Below are 19,798 nucleotides of genomic sequence, written 5' to 3'. Positions count from 1 at the left end.
CCCTCAGTCCCACTGTTTTTGGAGATGTCCACAGGTAAGCAGAGGAAATACTTTTCATAAAAGATTGGAATTAGGTATTAAATATTAAATGTAACTAGAAAAGTTTATTTCAGGGGTAATCCCCTAGTTTTCTCTGATACGAAATTACTGATCTTTTTCCTGTATAGTTGATACTAAAAATTTAGTTAAACATTTGGATCTAGAAGGCTTATCACTTAGGAAGTCCCCAAATAGCATGAATAATTGTTTGTGTTCCCTAAAGAAATTCAAGTGGTTCCTCAGCAAGAAGTAGGGCCAAGGAAGGTTTTTAATCATCTTACAGGTATTCAAATGAATTACTTATGAGTCTCCAGCCTAATAGTAATATCCAGCTGACAACTGGTGCATCCTGTACCAGTAGCTGAGAGATCCCTGGGACCAGTATGTGATAGACTAGTGCGATCTCTTAAAACAAGTGGCTTGGCTCTAATAACAGCAAAAAAAAAAAAAGGGGGGGGGTACTTAACACAAAACCTTATACATTGCTATGTCATATGCTAACTAGAACAAAGCAAAATTGGGTAATAATAAAAATGTGAAAATATTTCCCATCTTTTCTCACGTGCTCGCTCCTGTGTGTGTGTGTATGCGTGCGCACAAGCTCAGCCTGGGTACTATCCCTGCAGCTTTTGAGCTCAAGGCTAGCATGCTACCACTTAGCTCCACTTCTGGCCTTTTTGAAACTCTCCATCCTCAGATCTCAGCCTCCTGAGTCACAAGGATTATACGTGTTAGCCACCATTGCCTGGCTTTTTTTCTTTTTTTAAGTGTTGGTCCTAGGGCATATTGCTTAGGGCCTAGGAGCTGTTCCTGAGATTTTTTGCACAAGGCTAGGTCTCTACCACTTGAGCCATAGCTCCACTTCTGGCTTTTTGGTGGTTAACTGGTGAGTCTCACGGACTTTCCTGCTCTGGCTGGCTTTGGGCCACAAATCTCAGATCTCAGCCTCCTGAGTACCTATGATTACAGGCATGAACCACTGGTGGCTAACAGGGCAGTACATTTCTAAAAGGAAAACTACCACTTTACCCCTTCTTTGAGAGATGGAATCAACACAGTGAATTTTGTCAATAAAAACTTTAGGAATATCTGCACATAAACATTTACATTCAAGGAGATATCATGAGTTGTCTTATTTCTGTATAGATTATACTAGAGGAATTTTAAATTTCAGACATGGTCATATATAAGCTATTTGAAATTCGTCATCTTGACACAGATCTTGACAGTGACTCTCTTGTTGATAGATAGGAGGCTAATTTGTCCCGGAACTCATGAAGATAATTATATTGCTGAAAAAAAGTAAAGAGACATTGAAGTACCACGTAGAAAACTAGTTGCCATAGTAGGTATCAGTAGGTATATATATATATATATATATATATATATATATATATATATATATATATATATATACACACACACACACACACACATATATATATATATTCATTTGCTAAGAACAATTTTACATCTTTGGTAAGAAGCATTTGCAACCTAGGGCAGTTTTATCCTGAAATAAAGTTGTCTACAGTTGAATAACTATTGATGTTAAAATCTCTAAAGATCTGAAGGTAGCATAAAATTCAGATGAAAATTTTATAATTCTGTAGAAGCCTTTCTACGGCAGGGCCAAATAAGATTAAAAGTAAATAAGGGCATTATTTTTTTTTTTGATTGTTGCTAGTATTTTTTTTATTGTAAAAGTGTACAGAGGGGTTACATTTATATGAATAGGGTAATGAGTACATTTCATAGCAAGCATTGTTACCTCCTATTTTCCCCTACCATCACTTTCCTCCCCAACTCCTCCCACCTCCCTCCCAGGCATTATTTTTAATAGCATTTTTTTCCCCTTCAGAATAGGGAGGAGAGAATATCTTCAGTAGTAATTAACAGTGGCATGCTCAAGAAAATCTATTTCTCAATTTATAGAAGCCCTAGAGTGCTTTTTGTGATCACACAATCTTTGGGACAATTTTCATAGACATTAAAAAATAAACATTAATCTTAGCAGATAGGCAAAATAAAAGCATGGAATGATTTGGAATTTGAGTAGCTTCCCAAAGGATAGCTGGTCATCTCATTTCATCCCAATCCCATGCTGGCCACGTACTGCTAACCTATCTTAGCAGTAGGTTAAAACCTGTTGGACATGGAATGCCCAGGGTAATCAGCTGCAGCCCATACTAATGCAAGCTTCATTTTTTCCAGTATTAGCAGTATAAAATGTGTGTTCATACACGTATTTGACCATGTGTTTCAAAGAGAAAAATCTGAAGCATCATTTGATTTTTAACATAATAACTTGTCCTTTTAAAAATTGTACAGTGGCTCCTATATGGAATGTTTTGTGAATGACCTGACTTAAATAGCCTGGAGAATCATTTAGCAGTAATTGTAATGATTCACTGAACATGTTATCCCAGGGAAGATAGACTCTTAAAATCATCTCTGCCTAAAGGCCAAGATTCTTTTAACACCCACTCTTTTGTGTGGTCCAGTGGAAAGCTGGACAGGATACTTGAGGAAGGAAGGCACACTAGCTCTATAGTCCTAGAAGTAAAGGGAAACTGCAGAGCTGTGTTGGTAACAGTCTACAATAATATCCTTGGCATTGCTCTGTGTTTTTTGTTTTTTTTTTTTTTTTACATATTTTTATTATCTTTTAAGTAGTTGTACAAAGAAGTTCCCATTCTACAAAACAGTGTATGAGTACGAGGTGGCTCCATGCTGTTTCTGAAGTGTTCTCAGGAGTCAGCTTTGTGAGCCACAATCATTTGGCACATTGTGGGACAGACATATGGTTCTACTGCTGCCCACAGTTACCTGCCTGTACTGATCATTTTGTATGGCCATAATGAAGTTATAAATGTCCAAATGGCCCTTGGCAGAAAAAAGGTTCTTCATTCCTATGTGGAAGATGCCACATTTGTTATCCACAGCAGAAAAGACAATGAGTACTGCTTTACATTTAAGAAAAAACCAAGCACACCATTAATCCAGCTTTGTTAAGTGATTCAGTGGCATAATAGGATCTTATTTAGAGCTTTCTGAAAAAAAATCTTCCCAAGAAAGTACCAAGTTTATAGCAACCACCCGTCCCATTCTGATTGAGAGGATCTATTCCCAGAACTGATGGGCAAAAACTGAACAATAGTAGACCCTGGAAGAGGAAGGTGGGAAGTTAAAATTTTTTCACCATTTTGCTTAAAATACTGTGGGCTTTTGCAGACTTGTGAGTTCTGTTTTAAGTGTAAATTAAAAAACAGGTGTGTCTGAAGTAAGCATGTGTTGGATTTTCATTGTGGTGCCCTGGCTGTATATTATACTATCCTACCAAGCAAACAGGAACTTTTGAGCTCCTTACTTTAATAGTCTGGATCGCCCCAGATCCTCTTACATCTCGAAGGCTGTCTATGGCTTGTTGTGGTGAGACTGTGTCAGACAGGTACAAGAGGAGACAAGCGGCTACTAAGAGAATATGACAGAAAAAAAATTGTTAGGAAAAACGGTGATAGTGTAGGGCATTTGATGTTCAGACTTGTCACTTTAGTATTACAGTTACAAATAAATCAAAAGATTGGGTGCTTTTTTTTTTTATTTGTGCTTCTGGTATTTAAGTGACTGATTGATCTAAAGTTTTAACATGGTCCATTCTGATTGGTTTATTAAATACAATTTATATACTATACATTTCATTTAAAGTGTGCACTTCAGTGAATTTTAGTATACTTACAGATAATGTAAAATCAATATCATAAGTTTTAAATATTTATGAAGAAGTCCCAACTTAGTGAGGTGGTGTGGTAACTACTGTAGTCCCAGCACTTGGAAGTCAGCAGTAGAAGGATTGATAGTTACATGGCAACACCTTTCTCAAAGCCCTGCACAGTTTCACTAACATCCCATCCTATTACCCATCTCCTTAGTCTCTGCACCGAACAACCATCGATCAACTTTTTGGTTCTATAGAGAACAACTGTTGGGGATTCTGCATGTAAGTGGAGTATGTGGTCTTTTGTGACCTTTTTCACTTGTTCAAGGTTCATATTGTGATGTATCCTTTCATTTTTATGTCTAAATAATCTACCACATTATGTATGTCCATCCGTGGATGGACATTTGGGATGTTTATTTTTTTGACTAATTGGTTAATACTTGTTTGCAAGTTCTGTCTTGTGTCAGGGTTTCATTATGTAGCCCAGGCTGGCCGTGAACTCAGTCTTTGCCTTTGTCTCCTGAGTGCTGGGATTACAAGTGCCATCATGCTCAGCTGTTTACAAGTTTTTGTGGGAATGTATATTTCACTTTTTTGGTCTATATTCCTATGAGTGGAATTTCTGTGTTATATAACAACATGTTTCACTGCTTGAAAAGTAGACTCATAGTCTGAAGCACTTCCATTTTACATTCCTACCAGTGATGTGTAAGGGTTCCAGTTTTTCTGCATCCTCACTGATGAATATATATTATGTTATGTATTTTTCTTTTTTTTCCCCCCTAGTACTGAGATGTGAGCTTATTGATACCACTGAGCATACCAGATCCTGTTTTTCAGTTTTGTTTTTTTTTTGCGGGAGGCAAGGAGGAGGGGAAGGATCTCACTTTCCACTTGGGTGTATACTTGGGCTGATCTAGCTCTACTCTACATTAGGCTTTCTGTAATCACTGGGATCACAGGCATGTGCTACCATGTCCAGCTTCTATCAGAGATAGAATCTCACAGACTTTTATGCCCAGGCTGGCCCTGCACTCCGATCCTCCCAAGCCCAGCTTCCTAGGTAATTTTTGATAATAGGCAAGTGCCACTGCACCCAAATGTAGGTGGAGAGGGGAATCTTACTAACTTTTCTGCCTGTGCTGGCCTTGTACTATGATCTTTCTGTTCTCAGCCTCCCAACAGCTAGGTTAAAGGCATGAACCATGGGTATCTGGCTCAAAAAAAAATTGTTTTTAATCACAGCCATCTTAGTGGGTATCAAGTACTCTCTATGTATTTTTGATTTGCATTTCTCTGATGGCTAAGGTGTTGAGCATTTTTTTCATGTGCTTACTGGCCATTTGTGCATTTTGTTTGGAAAAAATGTTTATTTAGATCCTTTGCTCAATTAAAAAAATTGAGACTGGGAATATGGCTTAGTGGTAGAGTGCTTGCCTAGCACGCATGAAGCCCTGGATTTGATTCCTTAGTACCACATAAACAGAAAAAGCTGGAAGTGGTGCTGTGGTTCAAGTGGTGGAGTGCTAGCATTGAGCAAAAGAAGCTCAGGCACAGTGCCCAGGCTCTGAGTTCAAGCCCCAGGACTGGCAAAATAAAATAAAAAAATGAGCTGTCTTTTTATACTGAGTTATATAAGTACTTCATATAATCCAGACACAAGTCCTTTATCCAATACATGGTTTTGCAAATAGTTTCATTTGTTTTGTCGGCAGTCTTTTCATTTTAATAGTGTCCTTTGAATGAACAAGTTAATTTTGATCTTGTTTAGCACTGAAAGGAATAACCTCCTCTAGTGAGACATGTTACCAATTTTTTTCATAGCAAAGTTTTTGGAAAAGTTTTGAAGTTAACATTTGGTAAATAATTAGTCTTTATACTTATGCTATCCATTATTTAGAAGTTACTGTCAGATTCATACATCCATAGGGAGTATTAGCAAAAACAATGCAGGTGCTAAGACTTTTAAGTGGTGTTTTGTAGAATCCTCTACAACAAAGCTGAAACTACCTCCTGCTGCCATGATGTTCAGGGCCTTAAGTAATCCTTTATGTTTTGGCAAACATTGAGTTTTGTCTCAATTTGCTATAAAGTGAGCCTATAGCCAGGGGTTTGCCTACTTGGAGGTTAAAGGAATAATGAGAAAACAGTTCTTACCCAGACAGGATCTTCCAAGGCCTCCATAACAGCTGAAAGGGAAATACAGTTTTGAAGTTTATAAATTTTTCTTCCATTCCAAGTTACAGTCACTTGCACTTCCTGCTAGGTATCTCTAATGTTCAGCATAGTGCCTCACTTACAAAGATTGTTTAATTAACCAAAAGCCAGAGGTGCTTATTTGTGCAGAGGTATTCTGAATACCTCTAAGGGGCAAGGCAGGGAATGCCTTTTATTGCCCCCTTCATGTTCCAGATCCACAGTGAAGAATGAAGCGTGTTATTAATCATAAGAATTAGACTTCACCAACTGCCTATTTTATTTTCCTGTGTTTTTAAACAAAACCTTAATAATTATGGAGTAAATAGTATCCATACAATAGCCCTTTCACTTATCTCGAAAATCTGTTCATAGTAGTAGACAGAGGCTTTGAGCAGTGAGTGTGTGGATTCTGGCTCTGCCCTTTGCTAGGTAGGCAAAGCAAGAGGGTTCTTCAGGCTCTCTGGGCTTTGCCTTCTTTCCTATCATGGGGCTAGCAGTAGACCTATGCCTGCAGGAGGGCTGACTGTGGCAGCATTTGTAGAGGGCTTACAATAGAATGTGGTAAGCTGAAAAGATGAATGTTGGCTGTTATTATCTAGCATTATGAAGAAATGAGCAAAATTAGGTTTTCCAGGAAAATGAGAATTTAAGTTGCAAAAAATCAGTCATTTAAATAATTTCAAGAATCCTTTCATATCTTCTGACTTAGAAGATTTAGTACTAATGACCTAATTTAGTACTGATGACTTATCATGAACTCAATTACAGTAGAGTATTGTAGGTTAATCTATAGATATGTATATGAGAGGATGTGAGATGAAAGGCCAAATAGGTACTGACTCCAGAATTGCACAAAGTATCCCAAATGTAAGCTTGTTTCATAGAGATCTGGATCTACCATATACATGTTGAGAAATGTTGATCACTTCAGTAGGTTTCCTCTAGATTAATACTACTGTACACCTTGGGATACTTTCATCAGCCGTTTAGTGAATTCCCATTCATCTTCCAAACCCAGCTCAAATGTCATTTCCTGAAATGTCTGTGTTCCTACAGAACCATCACTGTCCTGTGTGGTATGCTTTTATTGCACTTTTATGTAGTGCTGTTAGGTTTGGATTTCTTGTAGTTTCAGTGTTTGATCCACAGTAGGTGATACAGGTTCAGTTATGTTCTTTGAAAGAATATGCTGAGAGGTAGGGGCATGGCTCAGGTGGTAAGGTTCTTGTGTATCAAGGGCAAGGCCTGAAGTTCAAAGGGCATGCTGAGATCCTTGTCCCAGTTACCTATGCATGTGACCTTATTCAGAAATAGATCTTCGCAAATTTAATTGAATGAGGTTATTGGGATGGGTGCTAACCCGATATACTATCATTGTAAGATGAACACATATGAAGATAAAAGACAACCTGGAGGGAGTCCCTTGATGACAGAGACAGACTGGAGTGATGCAGCTACAAGCCAAGGAATGATAGGATAGATAAACACTACTAAAAGCTAGGAAAGAGGCAAAGAGGGCTTCTACACAGGGTCTCAGATCATGGCTCTGTTGACAGCTTGACTTTGAACTTCTAGTCTCTAGAACTGGAGGAGAGTGAATTTCTGTGTTTTATAAGCCATCTACTTTGTTCTCCTGTGTTATAAGAGCCCAAGGAAACAATGTAATAACAGTAGGTAAACTGTTCACTGCTTTTTATAAAGGGTGAAAAATTCCTGGGCAGAACCAGTGAGTGCTGGCAGAGAATAGGACAATGGAAAAGCTACTAGATCCTGTTCTAAGGTAGGCATTGTGGCTGTCTAGCATTGTGAACACCTAACAACAGTATATATACATATATGAAAAATCATCTTTATCCAAATAAAGTAGTAATTGTAAGAGAACTCTGAAAACTCTAAAACAAGAAAAATCCAAACACCAGAACTCTCATCGCCTTTTTGTTGTTGTTGTTGTTGGGTGTGGGGCTTGAACTCTTGGCCTGCGCACTGTCCCTAAGCTCTTCAGCTCAACGTGAGCACCCTACTGCGTGAGCCTCAGTGCCGCTTCCAGTTTTCTGGTGGTTAACTGGACATAAGAGTCTCTGGGACTTTTCTGCCTGAGCTAGCTTTGAACTGCGATCCTCAGATCTCAGCCTCCTGAGTAGTTAGGATTACAGGCGTGAGCCACTGGTACCCGGCCTCCTCGCCTTTTTTAAATGGGACCTGAAATGTTCTAGTTAGGGAAGATCACTTGTCCATCTGGTCATCTTGTTTGTATTCTGTTCAAACACTGGGGCATCTAATTTGCTGAGCTGGCTAGAGTAAAATTTGTTAAGATCTCTTCAATGGAACTGGCTTGATCTTTGGAAACTTTTCAATAGGTGTTGCTTTCAAAAATTTATTTGGAGAAAAAAACCACAAAAATCTTAGAACTGTTTCACAAAAGAAGCCTAAAAAAATGGGGAAATCTTTTTCACTCGCTGCATCTAATATTATTTTTAAGTATAGACAACTGTATCTTCCGAAATTTTATCCTTATAATTAGAACTAGATGAGAGATTATACTTTTCCCTAGAGAAAGAATGGAAAATGTCAGCTGCAGGATGACTTCTAATTCTTTATTGCCTATTCTGCAAGCTGTTGCTTCTGTGTATCAAGTTAGCTTGATCACGTTGTTATATCACTGAAGTCCCTTGTACTGGTGGTTTTCCCTCAGAAGTGGCACTACTGGCATGAGATTCCTCAAAGTAGATTTTTGTCCCCCAGTTCTGGGGCTTGAACTCAGGGCCTGGGTACTGCCCCTGAGCCTCTTTCTGCTCAAGGCTAGGGCTCTACCACTTGAGTCATAAGTACCACTTCTGAGTAATTTCTTGGAGATAAGAGTCACACAGGTACTTTTCTTCTTTGGCAGGGTTTGAACTGAGATCCTTAGATCTCAGCCTCCTGATTAGCTAGGATTATAGGCGTGAGCCACCAGCACCTGACTCTAAGCTGTAGGTTTAAGGAGAGATGTTGGCTGAAATTACCCTTTCACTAGGTTCCTTAAGACTGAGGTGGCTACTGGTATAGCTTATATATCTCTACCACAAAACAATGGCCCCTTAGATATTAGTAGTTGGAAGTACCTGCCCTTGTTCCAAAGCATAAATGGCTTATAGGGATACAAACTGAACAACATTAACAGTGAAAGACAGACACTTGCTCTGCATGTCTGCCTTCTGGCAGAGCATTTATTGTTAATTATCCTAATCTTTGTGATGCTCGAATCTACTGCCCATGACTACTCACTCCTACTTCCTCCAAGCCTTAACTTATTTTAGTTGATTGTAAACATTCAGATCAGCAACTTGTATTTTTGTAGCCACCAACAAAGAATGAGAGGCCTATTTCATTCTGGTAGAAAAGTTAGATATTAAATGTAAATTTCAAGTCATAGTGTTTTAAGATTGCTCATTACTTAGTGATATTTTTTTCCCTGTGTGTTTTGCAAACAATAATTTGACTGCTAATAAAGCAACTAAGCAAGTGATAAGCTAACTGATATTAGCAAATAATAGTATAGTACAAGAATAAGGCCCCATCTTTGTTGGTGACAGTACTTGTTTGTGGGCGGTGAGGGTGGTTTTCCCAAACTGCCACTAAAAGTCAAAAACAAAAGGAAAAAAGAAAAACAAGCTTGCTGTTTTCTTCTAAACATTTCTAGTCTCCGTGTTTTCTGCCCTTCCTCTTGACAATCACGGTGGTTATATGGGTGCTGTCCCTGTGTCAGACGTTGTACATTATGCCTTTCTAATCCTTTTGACAGAAGTAGGAGGTAGGAAGTAACTGAACAAGGAGACATCTCGTGGATAGCATATGGAGAAAAGGAGAACATACTGTATCAAGGTTTTGCGGTTGTTTTTGAGGCAGATTGCAAGCTCCTCCATTATTTCCCAGCACCTGTCTATGTCAGGCGTCCCTCCATCTGGGATCGGATGGTGATGAGTGATAATTCCATACTGCTGGTAGAGGTCCAAAAGGTTTGGGACTCTATATTTTGACAGTTCCCCTCTGGTGCAGAAAACAAATATGTCCTGTATACCATAGCTCCTTAGTTCTTCTGTCAACAGACCAAGATACACACAGACATACACATCAGACATGACAAATGTAAACATGATCAAGTAGATAATAGGTGCTGACATTCTTAAGCCTCACTAATAACAGGTGATAATTTGTATATGTTGTAATGGCTATTGAGAACATCTGAACCCATAGATGGTTAGAATTAAACCACACTGATTTGTAAGTCAAATGCTTTCTACTCAATATCAAGGCAATTATATTGCTGTTCTTGCATAAAAAGGCAATAAATGCTGCTTTAAAATAAACTTAAAACACATGATAAATAAGCTGTTGAGAAGGAATGATAGCACATTTAAAAATTTTTCCCTCACAAAATCAAGCTTGCTGGTTTACCATTCTGCTGTTTGTTTTCATGTAAGCATGGCAGGGCTAGGGCTCTTTCATTTTTCCTCATATCTGCACTCTGCCACACCACTGGGTATTTAATTTTATGAACTAGGGCTCTCAACAACCATTAATTCTATTAAATTTACTTGGCTTAGCTATTTTCTTTGCAACCATATGAGCTATGAAATATGCTACAGGAATTCTATACTCTAGAACTTCCTTGTGGCAGTATTCTCAGTGAAGTATATGGGTCAAAGCAGATAATTCAGGCTGATCTTGAAGCTCTCTATCCAAGGACATTTTGTACAGTCCCTCCTTCCCTTCTTCTGTTTTAATTTAGGGTCTCATGCTTGTTCAGCTTGTTTGTTCTCCTAGCTCTGTACCACTTGAGCCATGCCTCCAGCCTAGGTTTTAGTGCCCTTGCTGTATTTGTAAAGATTTTTCTGCCTCATTCACATCCATCATGACAGGAAACTTCCATTTGGAGAACATTTAAATAGTAAATAAAATACAATTTAAATAATTGGTTCAAGACCAGTTTTGTTCATTTTGGAATGTCTACTTTGAGAAAAAAATGTCTTTTCTATCAAAGTAGTTTTCTTCCTATTAATTTGAGGTAATTTTTTTTAAAGTTCTCGCTTTGGCTAGGTGGCTTGGACCTTGTTAATTACATTTTAGTTACATGCTTTTCTCCCTGCACTATAATTAAGAAATCTTTTTTTTTTTATTTGTTTGTTTGATTTTGTTGGTCATGGGGCTTAAACTCTGGGCCTGGGCACTGTCCCTTAGCTCCTCAGCTCAAGGCTAGTGCTCTACCATTTGAGCCACAGCACCATTTCTGGGGTTTTCTGAGTGGGTTATTGGAGATAAGAGTCTCACAGCCTTTCCTGCCTGGGTTGGCTTTGAATCACAATCCCTGAGGATTACAGGCATGAGTCACCAGTGCTGGGCTGAAGTTGCTCATTAAAAAAAACTCTTAAAAAATTTTTTTTGCAATGAGATCTTGAATGGAATTTAAGATATAAAACATTTTGAGACCTGGACAATGGCAGTTCAAAGCCAGCCCAAGCAGAAAAGTCCCCAAGACTCCATCTCCAAAATAACCATGAAAACTCTGGACTAGAGGTGTGGCTCAAGTGGTAGAATGCCAGCAGAGCAAGCAAGCTGAGTGGGCAGCCAGTACTGTTCTCCAGTAAAATAAAATAAATAGTAACGTAGCAATGGTCAACTCAGGTATTGTCCTGTTTTAGATTTTTAGGGGAAGGAAAAAAAGTATACTAACAAACTGATTTTTCAAAACAACCAGAAAAAAATTAAGATATAAAAAATCTGCCGGGGGACAGTGACTCACACCTGTAATCCTAGCTACTCAGGAAGTTGAGATCTGAGGATCACAGTTCAAAGCCAGACCAGGCAGGAAAGTCCATGAGACTCTTAACTCCAGTAAACCACTAGAAAACCGGAAGTGGCACTGTGGCTCAACTGGTAGAGTGCTCGCCTTGAGCTGAGGAGCTGAGGGACAGTGCCCAGGCCCAGAGTTCAAGCTCCACAACCGACAAAAAAAAAAAAAAAGAAAAAAAATTATATATATATACTGATCAGAATCAAGCAATACATACATTTTAATTTTCTCTATCTTAATGATGGTAGAAATAAGTAGATGAGATATTCCAGACCATTCGTAATAAAATAGTTTGAAAAACCACATTTGTTAATATTACACAGTATGTAAATTCCTCATTGGAGTAGATTATGGATTTTTTTTTTTCTTTTTTCTTTTTTTTGGCCAGTCCTAAGGCTTGAACTCAAAGCCTGGGCACTGTCCCTGAGCTTCTTTTGCTCAAGGCTAGCACTCTACCACTTGAGCCACAGTACTACTTCTGGCTTTTTCTGTTTATGTGGTACTGAGGTATTGAACCCAGGGCTTCATACATGCTAGGTAAGCAGTCTACCACTAAGCTACATTCTCAGCCCTAGATTATGAATCTTAAGGATGCTGTGCTATGAACATCCTGGCATGGATGCTAGCTTTCTATATTTTCTGTCAAGCATGAACAATTTAATTTCACTGCTGCTCAGCCTACATTCCTACCTACCTGAATTCCTTGACTACCACAGTCAAGTGTATAAGAGATGATATGTGCAAAGATCTGGGCAATGCAATGTGTCACTTCTCTGTTTAATTAATTAATTTTAATTGTGAAAATACTGTACAGAGGGGTTACAATTACATGGGCAAGATAATGAGTACATTTCTTATCAAGCATTGTAGCCTCCTCCTTTGTTTCCCCTTCCCATCCCATTTCCCTCCCCCACTGCCCCCCCTCAAGCCCTTCCCTCCCCCCCCACCAAAGTTGTTCACAAACAAGATCACACTAAAGCTACCAGCACGACTATGTTTACTGCAGCCTTATTTACCATAGCTAAGATATGGAACCAACCCAGATGCCCCTCAGTAGATGAATGGATCAAGAAAATGTGGTATATATACACAATGGAATTCTATGCCTCCATCAGAAAGAATGACATTGCCCCATTTGTTAGGAAATGGAAAGACTTGGGAAAAAATTATATTAAGTGAAGTAAGCCAGGCCCAAAGAAACATAGGTTCCATGTTTAATATTTTCTACCTCTAGCCGGGCGCCGGTGGCTCACACCTGTAATCCTAGCTACTCAGGAGGCTGAGATCTGAGGATCTCAGTTCAAAGCCAGCCTGGGCAGGAAAGTCCGTGAAACTCTTATCTCCAATAAACGACCAGAAAACCACAAGTGGCACTGTAGCTCAAGTGGCAGAGCACTAGCCTTGAGCTGAGAACTGAGGGACAGCGTTCAGGCCCATAGTTCAAGCCCTACGACTGAAAAAAAAATTTTTTTTTCCTACCTCTAACTTACACATTCTAACCTCAAATACAGTTTCTTCACATAACTACAATAGTTAGTGAAAGGCAAAGTTGCGTTTAGATACATGATCAGTTCTCTGACCTTCACAGATACCTCTTCATATGTTACAATAAGTTGATAGCTTAAAAATGTCACAAAATACTGAATACTTACTTTGCTTGAGAAGGAACACAAGTCATTCCTTTCGACAAGGTTTTTAGCTTTAAAATATTAGTAAGGTTGTGTCATATTTCACTTACCTGTGTCTTTGTGAACATTTCTTCTAACATCTTTAAATTTACAACCTATAAGCAGTAATAAGGCAAGCAAAAAAAAGTCAGTTTTTGGTCATATAAATGCAAATAGTTATTTTAGAAAATCATTCCATATGATCATTTGTATATTCCAATTCCAGTTTTGGATTTAATTTTAACTTACTACCTTTTTTTTTTCTGGTTGTAGGACTTGAACTCAGAAGCCAGACCCTGTCCCTGAGTCTCTTTGTGCTCAAGGCTTGTGCTCTACCAATTGACCACAGCTCCACTTCCAGTTTTTGAGTGGCTAATTGGAGACAGTCTTCCAGGGACTTTTCTACCCAGGCTGGCTTTGAACCTCGATCCTTAGATCTCAGCCTCCTGACTAAATAGAATTACAGGTATAAGCCACCAGTGCCCTGCTTCTTAGATTCTTAATTATAGGGATTCATAGATTGTAGCTGAAGCAGTTCCTGATCTAAATTTCTTTATTCTGTTACTGGTTGGAATCCTCAGCCTCCAGAGTTTACGTTCTATTAATATGAGGATATAAGACATTAGAAATGTAGAGCTCTGAATACTACAGATATGGAAGGGCAGAAAAGTGGATCTATGAACCTTTGTCTATAACCTACCATGAAGGCTTCTAAAAATCACTTCCCAGTGCTGGTCTATGACAGTCTCTTATTGCTTGGTGATGTGGTAGCTAGCAAAAAAACCCAAAAAACCAAAAAACAAAAAAACCCCTCCAAACTATCCTAAGTACATTAATAGGAAGACAAATGTAGTTGTTACTTACCTGGAAGAGCACATAAACCGAGAAACTGAGAACAATTTATTTGTGATAGAGGTAGCCTGAAAAGAAAAGTTTATCAAGTTCAGTTCCGTTTTTTAAAAGTCAAATGGAAATTCAACTTAATACATATGAGGGCTTGCCACTGGATAGGCATGTTTTAAATGCAAGTTTTATAGAAGCCACAAAACAAAAATACAGAGTTAATATCAAAAGGTGAGGCATAAAATAGCCTAGAAAGGCTGGAAGTTTTCAAACAGGGACTTACTTGATTAAAATGGCAAGTTAATTTAAATTCACCTTAAGGACAGCAATGCCTGGACTGCTAGTAGTACCCAGTGTACCTAAGTTACCCTCTGGTATTTTGTACCCTGAGCCAGTGTGTTTTGCAGGCTGAGTAACTTTTCTGAAAAGCTCCAGGACCACATGTAATCTCAGATTTCAGAGGTTTTAAATTTTGGAATATTTCCATAGAATTTACCAGTTGAGCCTCCCTAATCTGAGTATCCAAAATCCAAAATGCTCTAAAATCTATAACCTTTTGAGTGCCTACATGAATTTTAAGAGTATTTCAGATTTCAAGTTAGGATGTTCACAGTAATCTTAGGTCAATGAGTTAAAAATGTCCATCTGACAATTCCATCCTTAATGTTCATTTTTACATTACTATTTTAAGATTTTTTTTATCAGTACCTTAGCAGATAATTTTTTGGTTGGTTGTGGGGCTTGAACTCAGGGCCAGGGCACTGTCCCGGAGCTTCTTTTGCTCAAGACTAGCACCCTGCCACTGGAGCCACAGTGCTACTTTTGGCTTTATCTGTGGTAGTAAGGAATGGAATCCAGGGCTTCATGCATGTTAGGCAAACATTCTCCCACTAAGCCTCATTCCTAGCCCTTAGCAGATAATTTTATATCATGAAAAACATAGGCCACCCATTTCTTGTCATTGATTTTGATCTAATGAAATAATTCCAAGAAATCACAATCCCAGTTTGCAGATTTCAGGGACAGAGGCTCACCTTGTTGGCAAGTCAGCAGATGAATTTAGAGGAAAACAAGAGACATCATTTAACTACCATCTGCCATCAAAAATTAGTTGGGTTTCTGAGCTTAAAAGGTGGCATCAAGCCAGGCACTGGTGGCAGACGCCTGTAATCCTAGCTATTCAGCAGGCTTAGATTGGAGGATTATGGTTCAAAGACAGGGCGGGAAAGTCCATGAGACTCTCATCTCCAATTCAGCACCAGAAAACTGGAAGTGGAGCTATGGCTCAAAGTGGCAGAATGCTAGCCTTGAGTGGAAGAGCTCAGCTACAGCACCCAGGCCCTGAGTTCAAGCCCCATAACTGGAGGGAAAATAATGGTGGCTTCAAGGGGAAAAAGAAAAGTAATTATACTCGATGACAAAATAAAGGAACATTAGAGACTGATACTCAGTACTCCTTTTCCCTTCCAGTAGGGGATAGTGCTTTCCTGAGGAGAGAAATATTTAACTGCCAGTTCCAGAGAATCTGACAAAACCATAAGCCATTGGATATGACTTGGTAGTTGATTTTCTATAGATGCACTTGATTAATTATATGCACTTGATTAATTACATGCACTTGATTGATATAATTATCAATGTGCTTTATTTTTGTTTTTGTTTTTTTGCTAGTTCTGGGGCTTGAACTCAGGTCTTGGGTACTGTCCCGAGCTTTTTTGTTGTTGTTCAAGGCTAGCACTCTTACCACTTGAGCCACAGTACCACTTCCGGCTTTTTCTGTTTATGTGGTACTGAGGAATGGAACCCAAGGTTTCATGCCTGCTAGGCAAGCACTCTACCACTAAGCCACATTCCCAGCCCAATGTGGATTTTATCTTTAATAGTCTGCCAACAGATGCAGTTCTATGACATATAATTCCAAGCATTATCTAGAATTAACTTAATGATAAATGATAGGCTATTTCTTTTCTTTTCTTTTTTTGTCGGTCATGGGGCTTGAACTCTGGGTCTGGGCGCTGTCCCTCAGCTCTTCAGCTCAAGGCAAGTGCTCTACCACTTGAGCCACAGTGCCATTTCTGGTTTTCTGAGTGGTTTACTGGAGATAAGATTCTCATGGATTTTCCTGCTTGCACTGGCTTTGAACCAAGATCCTCAGATCTCAGCCTCCTGAGTAGCTAGGATTACAGGTGTGCGCCACGGGCAACTGGCACACTATTTCTTTTGTCTTAAAAGACATAAACAGAAAAAGCCAGAAGTGGCTTTGTGGCTCAAGTGATAAGAATGCTAGCCTTGAGCAAAACAAGAAGCTCAGGATGGACTGGCAGAGAGAGAGAGAGAGAGAGAGAGAGAAAGAGAGAGAGATTGATTATAAGTGCTTACATACCAAGAAATCTGAATTGGAGTCTGTTCATCTTCACCAGGCTCTTCATCTGAGGAGTCAAATTCACTTGCTTGTATTGAAATAGGCTTCAAAAGAAGAAGTTAACTTATGTTTACACAGTTTTAGCATAGGCAGTCCTAGCTTAAAGACTTGTTTATCCTGGATCTCAGTTTTTCTCAGGTATAAAGGGAAAGAATTTGTTGATTCATTCACAAACTTTTCTTGAACACCTTCATCTGCCACACCCTGGAACTGCAACCATCCGTAAGTATACAGCTTGCCTCCAGGGAATAGGAGGGAGAGGACATGCATGTGAACTGCAGGAAAAAGGTTTAAACTAGAGTAGAAACCATGTGATGTAGAGCCCAGAAGGAAATGACTACTTAGAGAGCTGCAGGTTTCACAGAGATGGTTAAACTGGTTTGAAAGAGTGGGTTGTTTCTAGGCAAAGGGGAAGATGATGATTAAGAAAATTCAGACAAAGGGCTTTTTTTTTTTTTTTTTAACCAGGAACTGTGATATCAAAATAAAAGGGTCAGACAGGTGCCAGTGGCTCACCCCTTTAATCCTAGCTACTCCAGAGGCTGAGATCTGAGGATCGCAGTTCAAAGCCAGCCCAGGGCAAGTCCCTGAGACTCTTATCTTCAATAAAACACTCAGAAAACCAGAAGTGGCACTGTGGCTCAAGTGGTAGAGCGCTAGCCTTGAGCTGAAAAGCTGAGGGACAGTGCCCAGGCCCAGAGTTCAAGTCCTACGATCGTCAAAAGAACAACAAAAAAAATGCAGCTCAATGTTTCAACTACAGCCCAATAGTTAGGTGAGCTTGCTACTTCCCTTGCTAAAATCAAACAGAATGATCTGCCCAATTACAGATAGTGATCAACAACCTAGAGTTGCTGGACCAGAAAAGCTCTTTCCAGTAGAAACGCCAGCAGGTAGGTCTCCTAAGGAAACGCTGTTTTCCTTCTCTTGAACTTGGAGATCAGATAACTCACTCTTCCCCTCTGGCGATGACAAGTGGAGAAAGAGGCCTGAAGGGAAAGACAGGTGACTTCTTCCCACTTGAAACTGGGGTTAGCAAGTGTAACCGCCGAATGCCCTGTCTAGTTCTGAAGCTGTGTTCTGTAACGGTGCTGTTTGTTATCTGGCAGAAGCCAGTTTAAGCTATTTAGCTATTTAGTTGTTTTGGATCTGTAGTACTATGATCAACAGACCCTTCAATAGGTAGGTCAACCTTAGAGGCAGGTAAGAGGAGTCAGGATGGGCTTCAGCTTCTGGCCAACGTCTCTGCTCCTCCCCTTTTTACTTTCTAGCAATTTCGATGAAATAAGATACAAAATTTATTCTTCCCCTTCCCCTTCCCCCCACCCCCCTCCCAGCCAGGTGTGTAGAAATCCCAACAGGCGGGTCATTTCTGCTTTCACCCAAGCCCAGGGACAGGGAAACCCGGGGGAGGGTGATGTGCTGGGTGGCCGTGGTAGCTGGGATGCCGCGAGGTGACATGAGCGCTGATGGGTCCTGCCTGACAGGTGCAGCGTGCTCCCCTCCGACCCCCCCCCCCCGAGGTATCACGTTAACGACTCCTCGTGCCTCAGTTTCCCAGGTAAAACGTAGGTCTGTCCTCACTGACAAGGCTGTCCAGAGCTTATGACCCCTCCCACAGGAAACGGGTGACAGCCCGCAGCAGGCGCCCACTTCCCCTCGCCCCTCTCCTGGGGTCCGGCTCCCTCGCAGTGGAGCGCCGCCTCCGCAACCCTGGGGGCGGTTGCAACTCCCGTGGCGACCAGGCCCGCCCATTCTAAGAGCTGGACGTAGGGTCTACTTTGGTCCTTGGGGCAGTGCTCCTCCAAACTCCGCCCGCCAGTCCCACTCACCGGCTTCATCACTGGCAGCTGAACGCTCGGGCCGCGTTGCCTCCAGTAGCTACTTCCACACTACGGCTGCCCGTCCCGGCCGCGGTTGCGGCTGTAAGTCCCGCGCGGAGCTCGTCCCTCCTCTCAAGTCATTGGTGCATCCTAATTAGGGGTGGGGCTAAGCGTCTTCTAGCAACCAATCAGACCGTACCTCCACTTCTTACTCCGCCTCCGGGTGCTCGGGTTCAATCTCCAGCCGCTTATTGGTTCCTAGGAAGCCTTTGAAAGACGCGCGGGAGGTGGCCCTTGTGGAACGTTGATTGGTTGGAGTGCTCTCTCCTTCCGCCAGTTGGGAACCAGGAGAAGGGTGAAGGGGCGGAGCCAAAGCTTTCCTCCGCCTTCCCCAGCAAACCCAGGATTTGGCAATTGTTTTTGCCAGGACAGGAGATTTGAGCGATGCCAGGATAAGAACATTTTGTTTGGTTAAAAATTCTAAGGTATGGTAGTTTTGGTAGTGGTAGAGTAGGTTTTATAGTTACAGTCTTATGTAGTTATATAAATACTACAAAGAAGACAAGAATCCAGACTATAAACGTCTTTTGTATGCTCGATATTTTATGTTCTTTACCATTCTAGGAGGCATACATTTAGGATGTGGATTATCTTCCTGTTCACCAAATATGTATGAAAAAGCTACAAAACAATGCTAGATGGGTATACAGTGCCAGTGTTTCCACATGATCAACTATAATCTGTTTTGAAAGTGTTTGATTATTCTCTCCTCATTCTCCAGTCCCTATTTAGTTGGCTATGGGAAAGACTGTCACTTGGAGTACCTAAAGATCTGAGAAATATCTCCAGAAGTTTCAGCATTCTGACTCACACCTGAAAGCCAGTAGATACAGAGCTACTGGAAAGAAGTCCTTATAGAGAGAAGAGAGGTGGGCAAATGCAGTCATAATGTTTAATGTACATTTGTGAAAATGGAAGCAGGTGAATTGAAGAGTTAGGTGGAATTGGGAGAAATAGGGGAGAAGGAGAACCATGGAAGGGGTAACATTGATCAAGATGTACTGTATTCATAAACTGACCTGTTGAATTGAAACCTCTTTGTATAACTAAAGGAAAAAAAACCCAAACCCCAAAACCCAGTACTTTGAGAAACTGCATTTGTCAGGGTTCTCTACAGAAATAGAACAAGTGTGTGTGTGTGTATGAAGGAAGACACTTGTTTTAAGGAACTACTTCTGTGAATGTGGGTTGATA

At 40.2% G+C, this 19,798-nt stretch overlaps 1 protein-coding gene across 5 annotated transcripts; it reads right to left on the bottom strand.

Moving 5' to 3' along the window:
* Nucleotides 1-1,101: 1,101 nt before the first annotated feature.
* On the bottom strand, nucleotides 1,102-18,661 carry Cdkn3 (cyclin dependent kinase inhibitor 3). Of its 5 annotated transcripts, none has more exons than XM_042682486.1 (8): nucleotides 18,554-18,661; nucleotides 16,683-16,765; nucleotides 14,321-14,376; nucleotides 13,528-13,572; nucleotides 9,812-10,034; nucleotides 5,918-5,949; nucleotides 3,410-3,513; nucleotides 1,102-1,331 (listed from the first exon to the last, which is right to left on the bottom strand). In XM_042682486.1, the coding sequence occupies exons 1-8, from the start codon at nucleotides 18,560-18,562 to the stop codon at nucleotides 1,245-1,247; spliced, it is 639 nt and encodes a 212-aa protein (XP_042538420.1). In that variant the 5' UTR covers nucleotides 18,563-18,661; the 3' UTR covers nucleotides 1,102-1,244. The 5 variants fall into 5 exon arrangements, with proteins under 5 accessions (XP_042538420.1, XP_042538421.1, XP_042538422.1 ...); XM_042682487.1 differs by having other exon boundaries at nucleotides 3,410-3,510; XM_042682488.1 differs by having other exon boundaries at nucleotides 9,875-10,034.
* Between the last annotated feature and the right edge of the window lie 1,137 nt (nucleotides 18,662-19,798).

The sequence above is a fragment of the Dipodomys spectabilis genome, unplaced genomic scaffold (assembly GCF_019054845.1).
Source record: "Dipodomys spectabilis isolate Male_0828 unplaced genomic scaffold, ASM1905484v1 ptg000073l, whole genome shotgun sequence".
In the NCBI taxonomy this organism is placed as follows: Eukaryota; Metazoa; Chordata; class Mammalia; order Rodentia; family Heteromyidae; genus Dipodomys; species Dipodomys spectabilis.
The sequence above is the reverse complement of the archived record's forward strand: the minus strand, read 5'-3'. Positions and strand labels throughout refer to the sequence as shown.

What these genes read in the sequence shown, in the direction of transcription:
- Cdkn3 (XM_042682486.1), bottom strand. An exon ending in CCTTGGAAGATCCTGTCTGG is followed by an intron (nt 3,514 to 5,917) that starts GTAAGAACTGTT and finishes ATATTCTCTTAG; the next exon opens with TAGCCGCTTGTCTCCTCTTG. An exon ending in GGGCGATCCAGACTATTAAA is followed by an intron (nt 1,332 to 3,409) that starts GTAAGGAGCTCA and finishes ACTTTTTTTCAG; the next exon opens with CAATATAATTATCTTCATGA.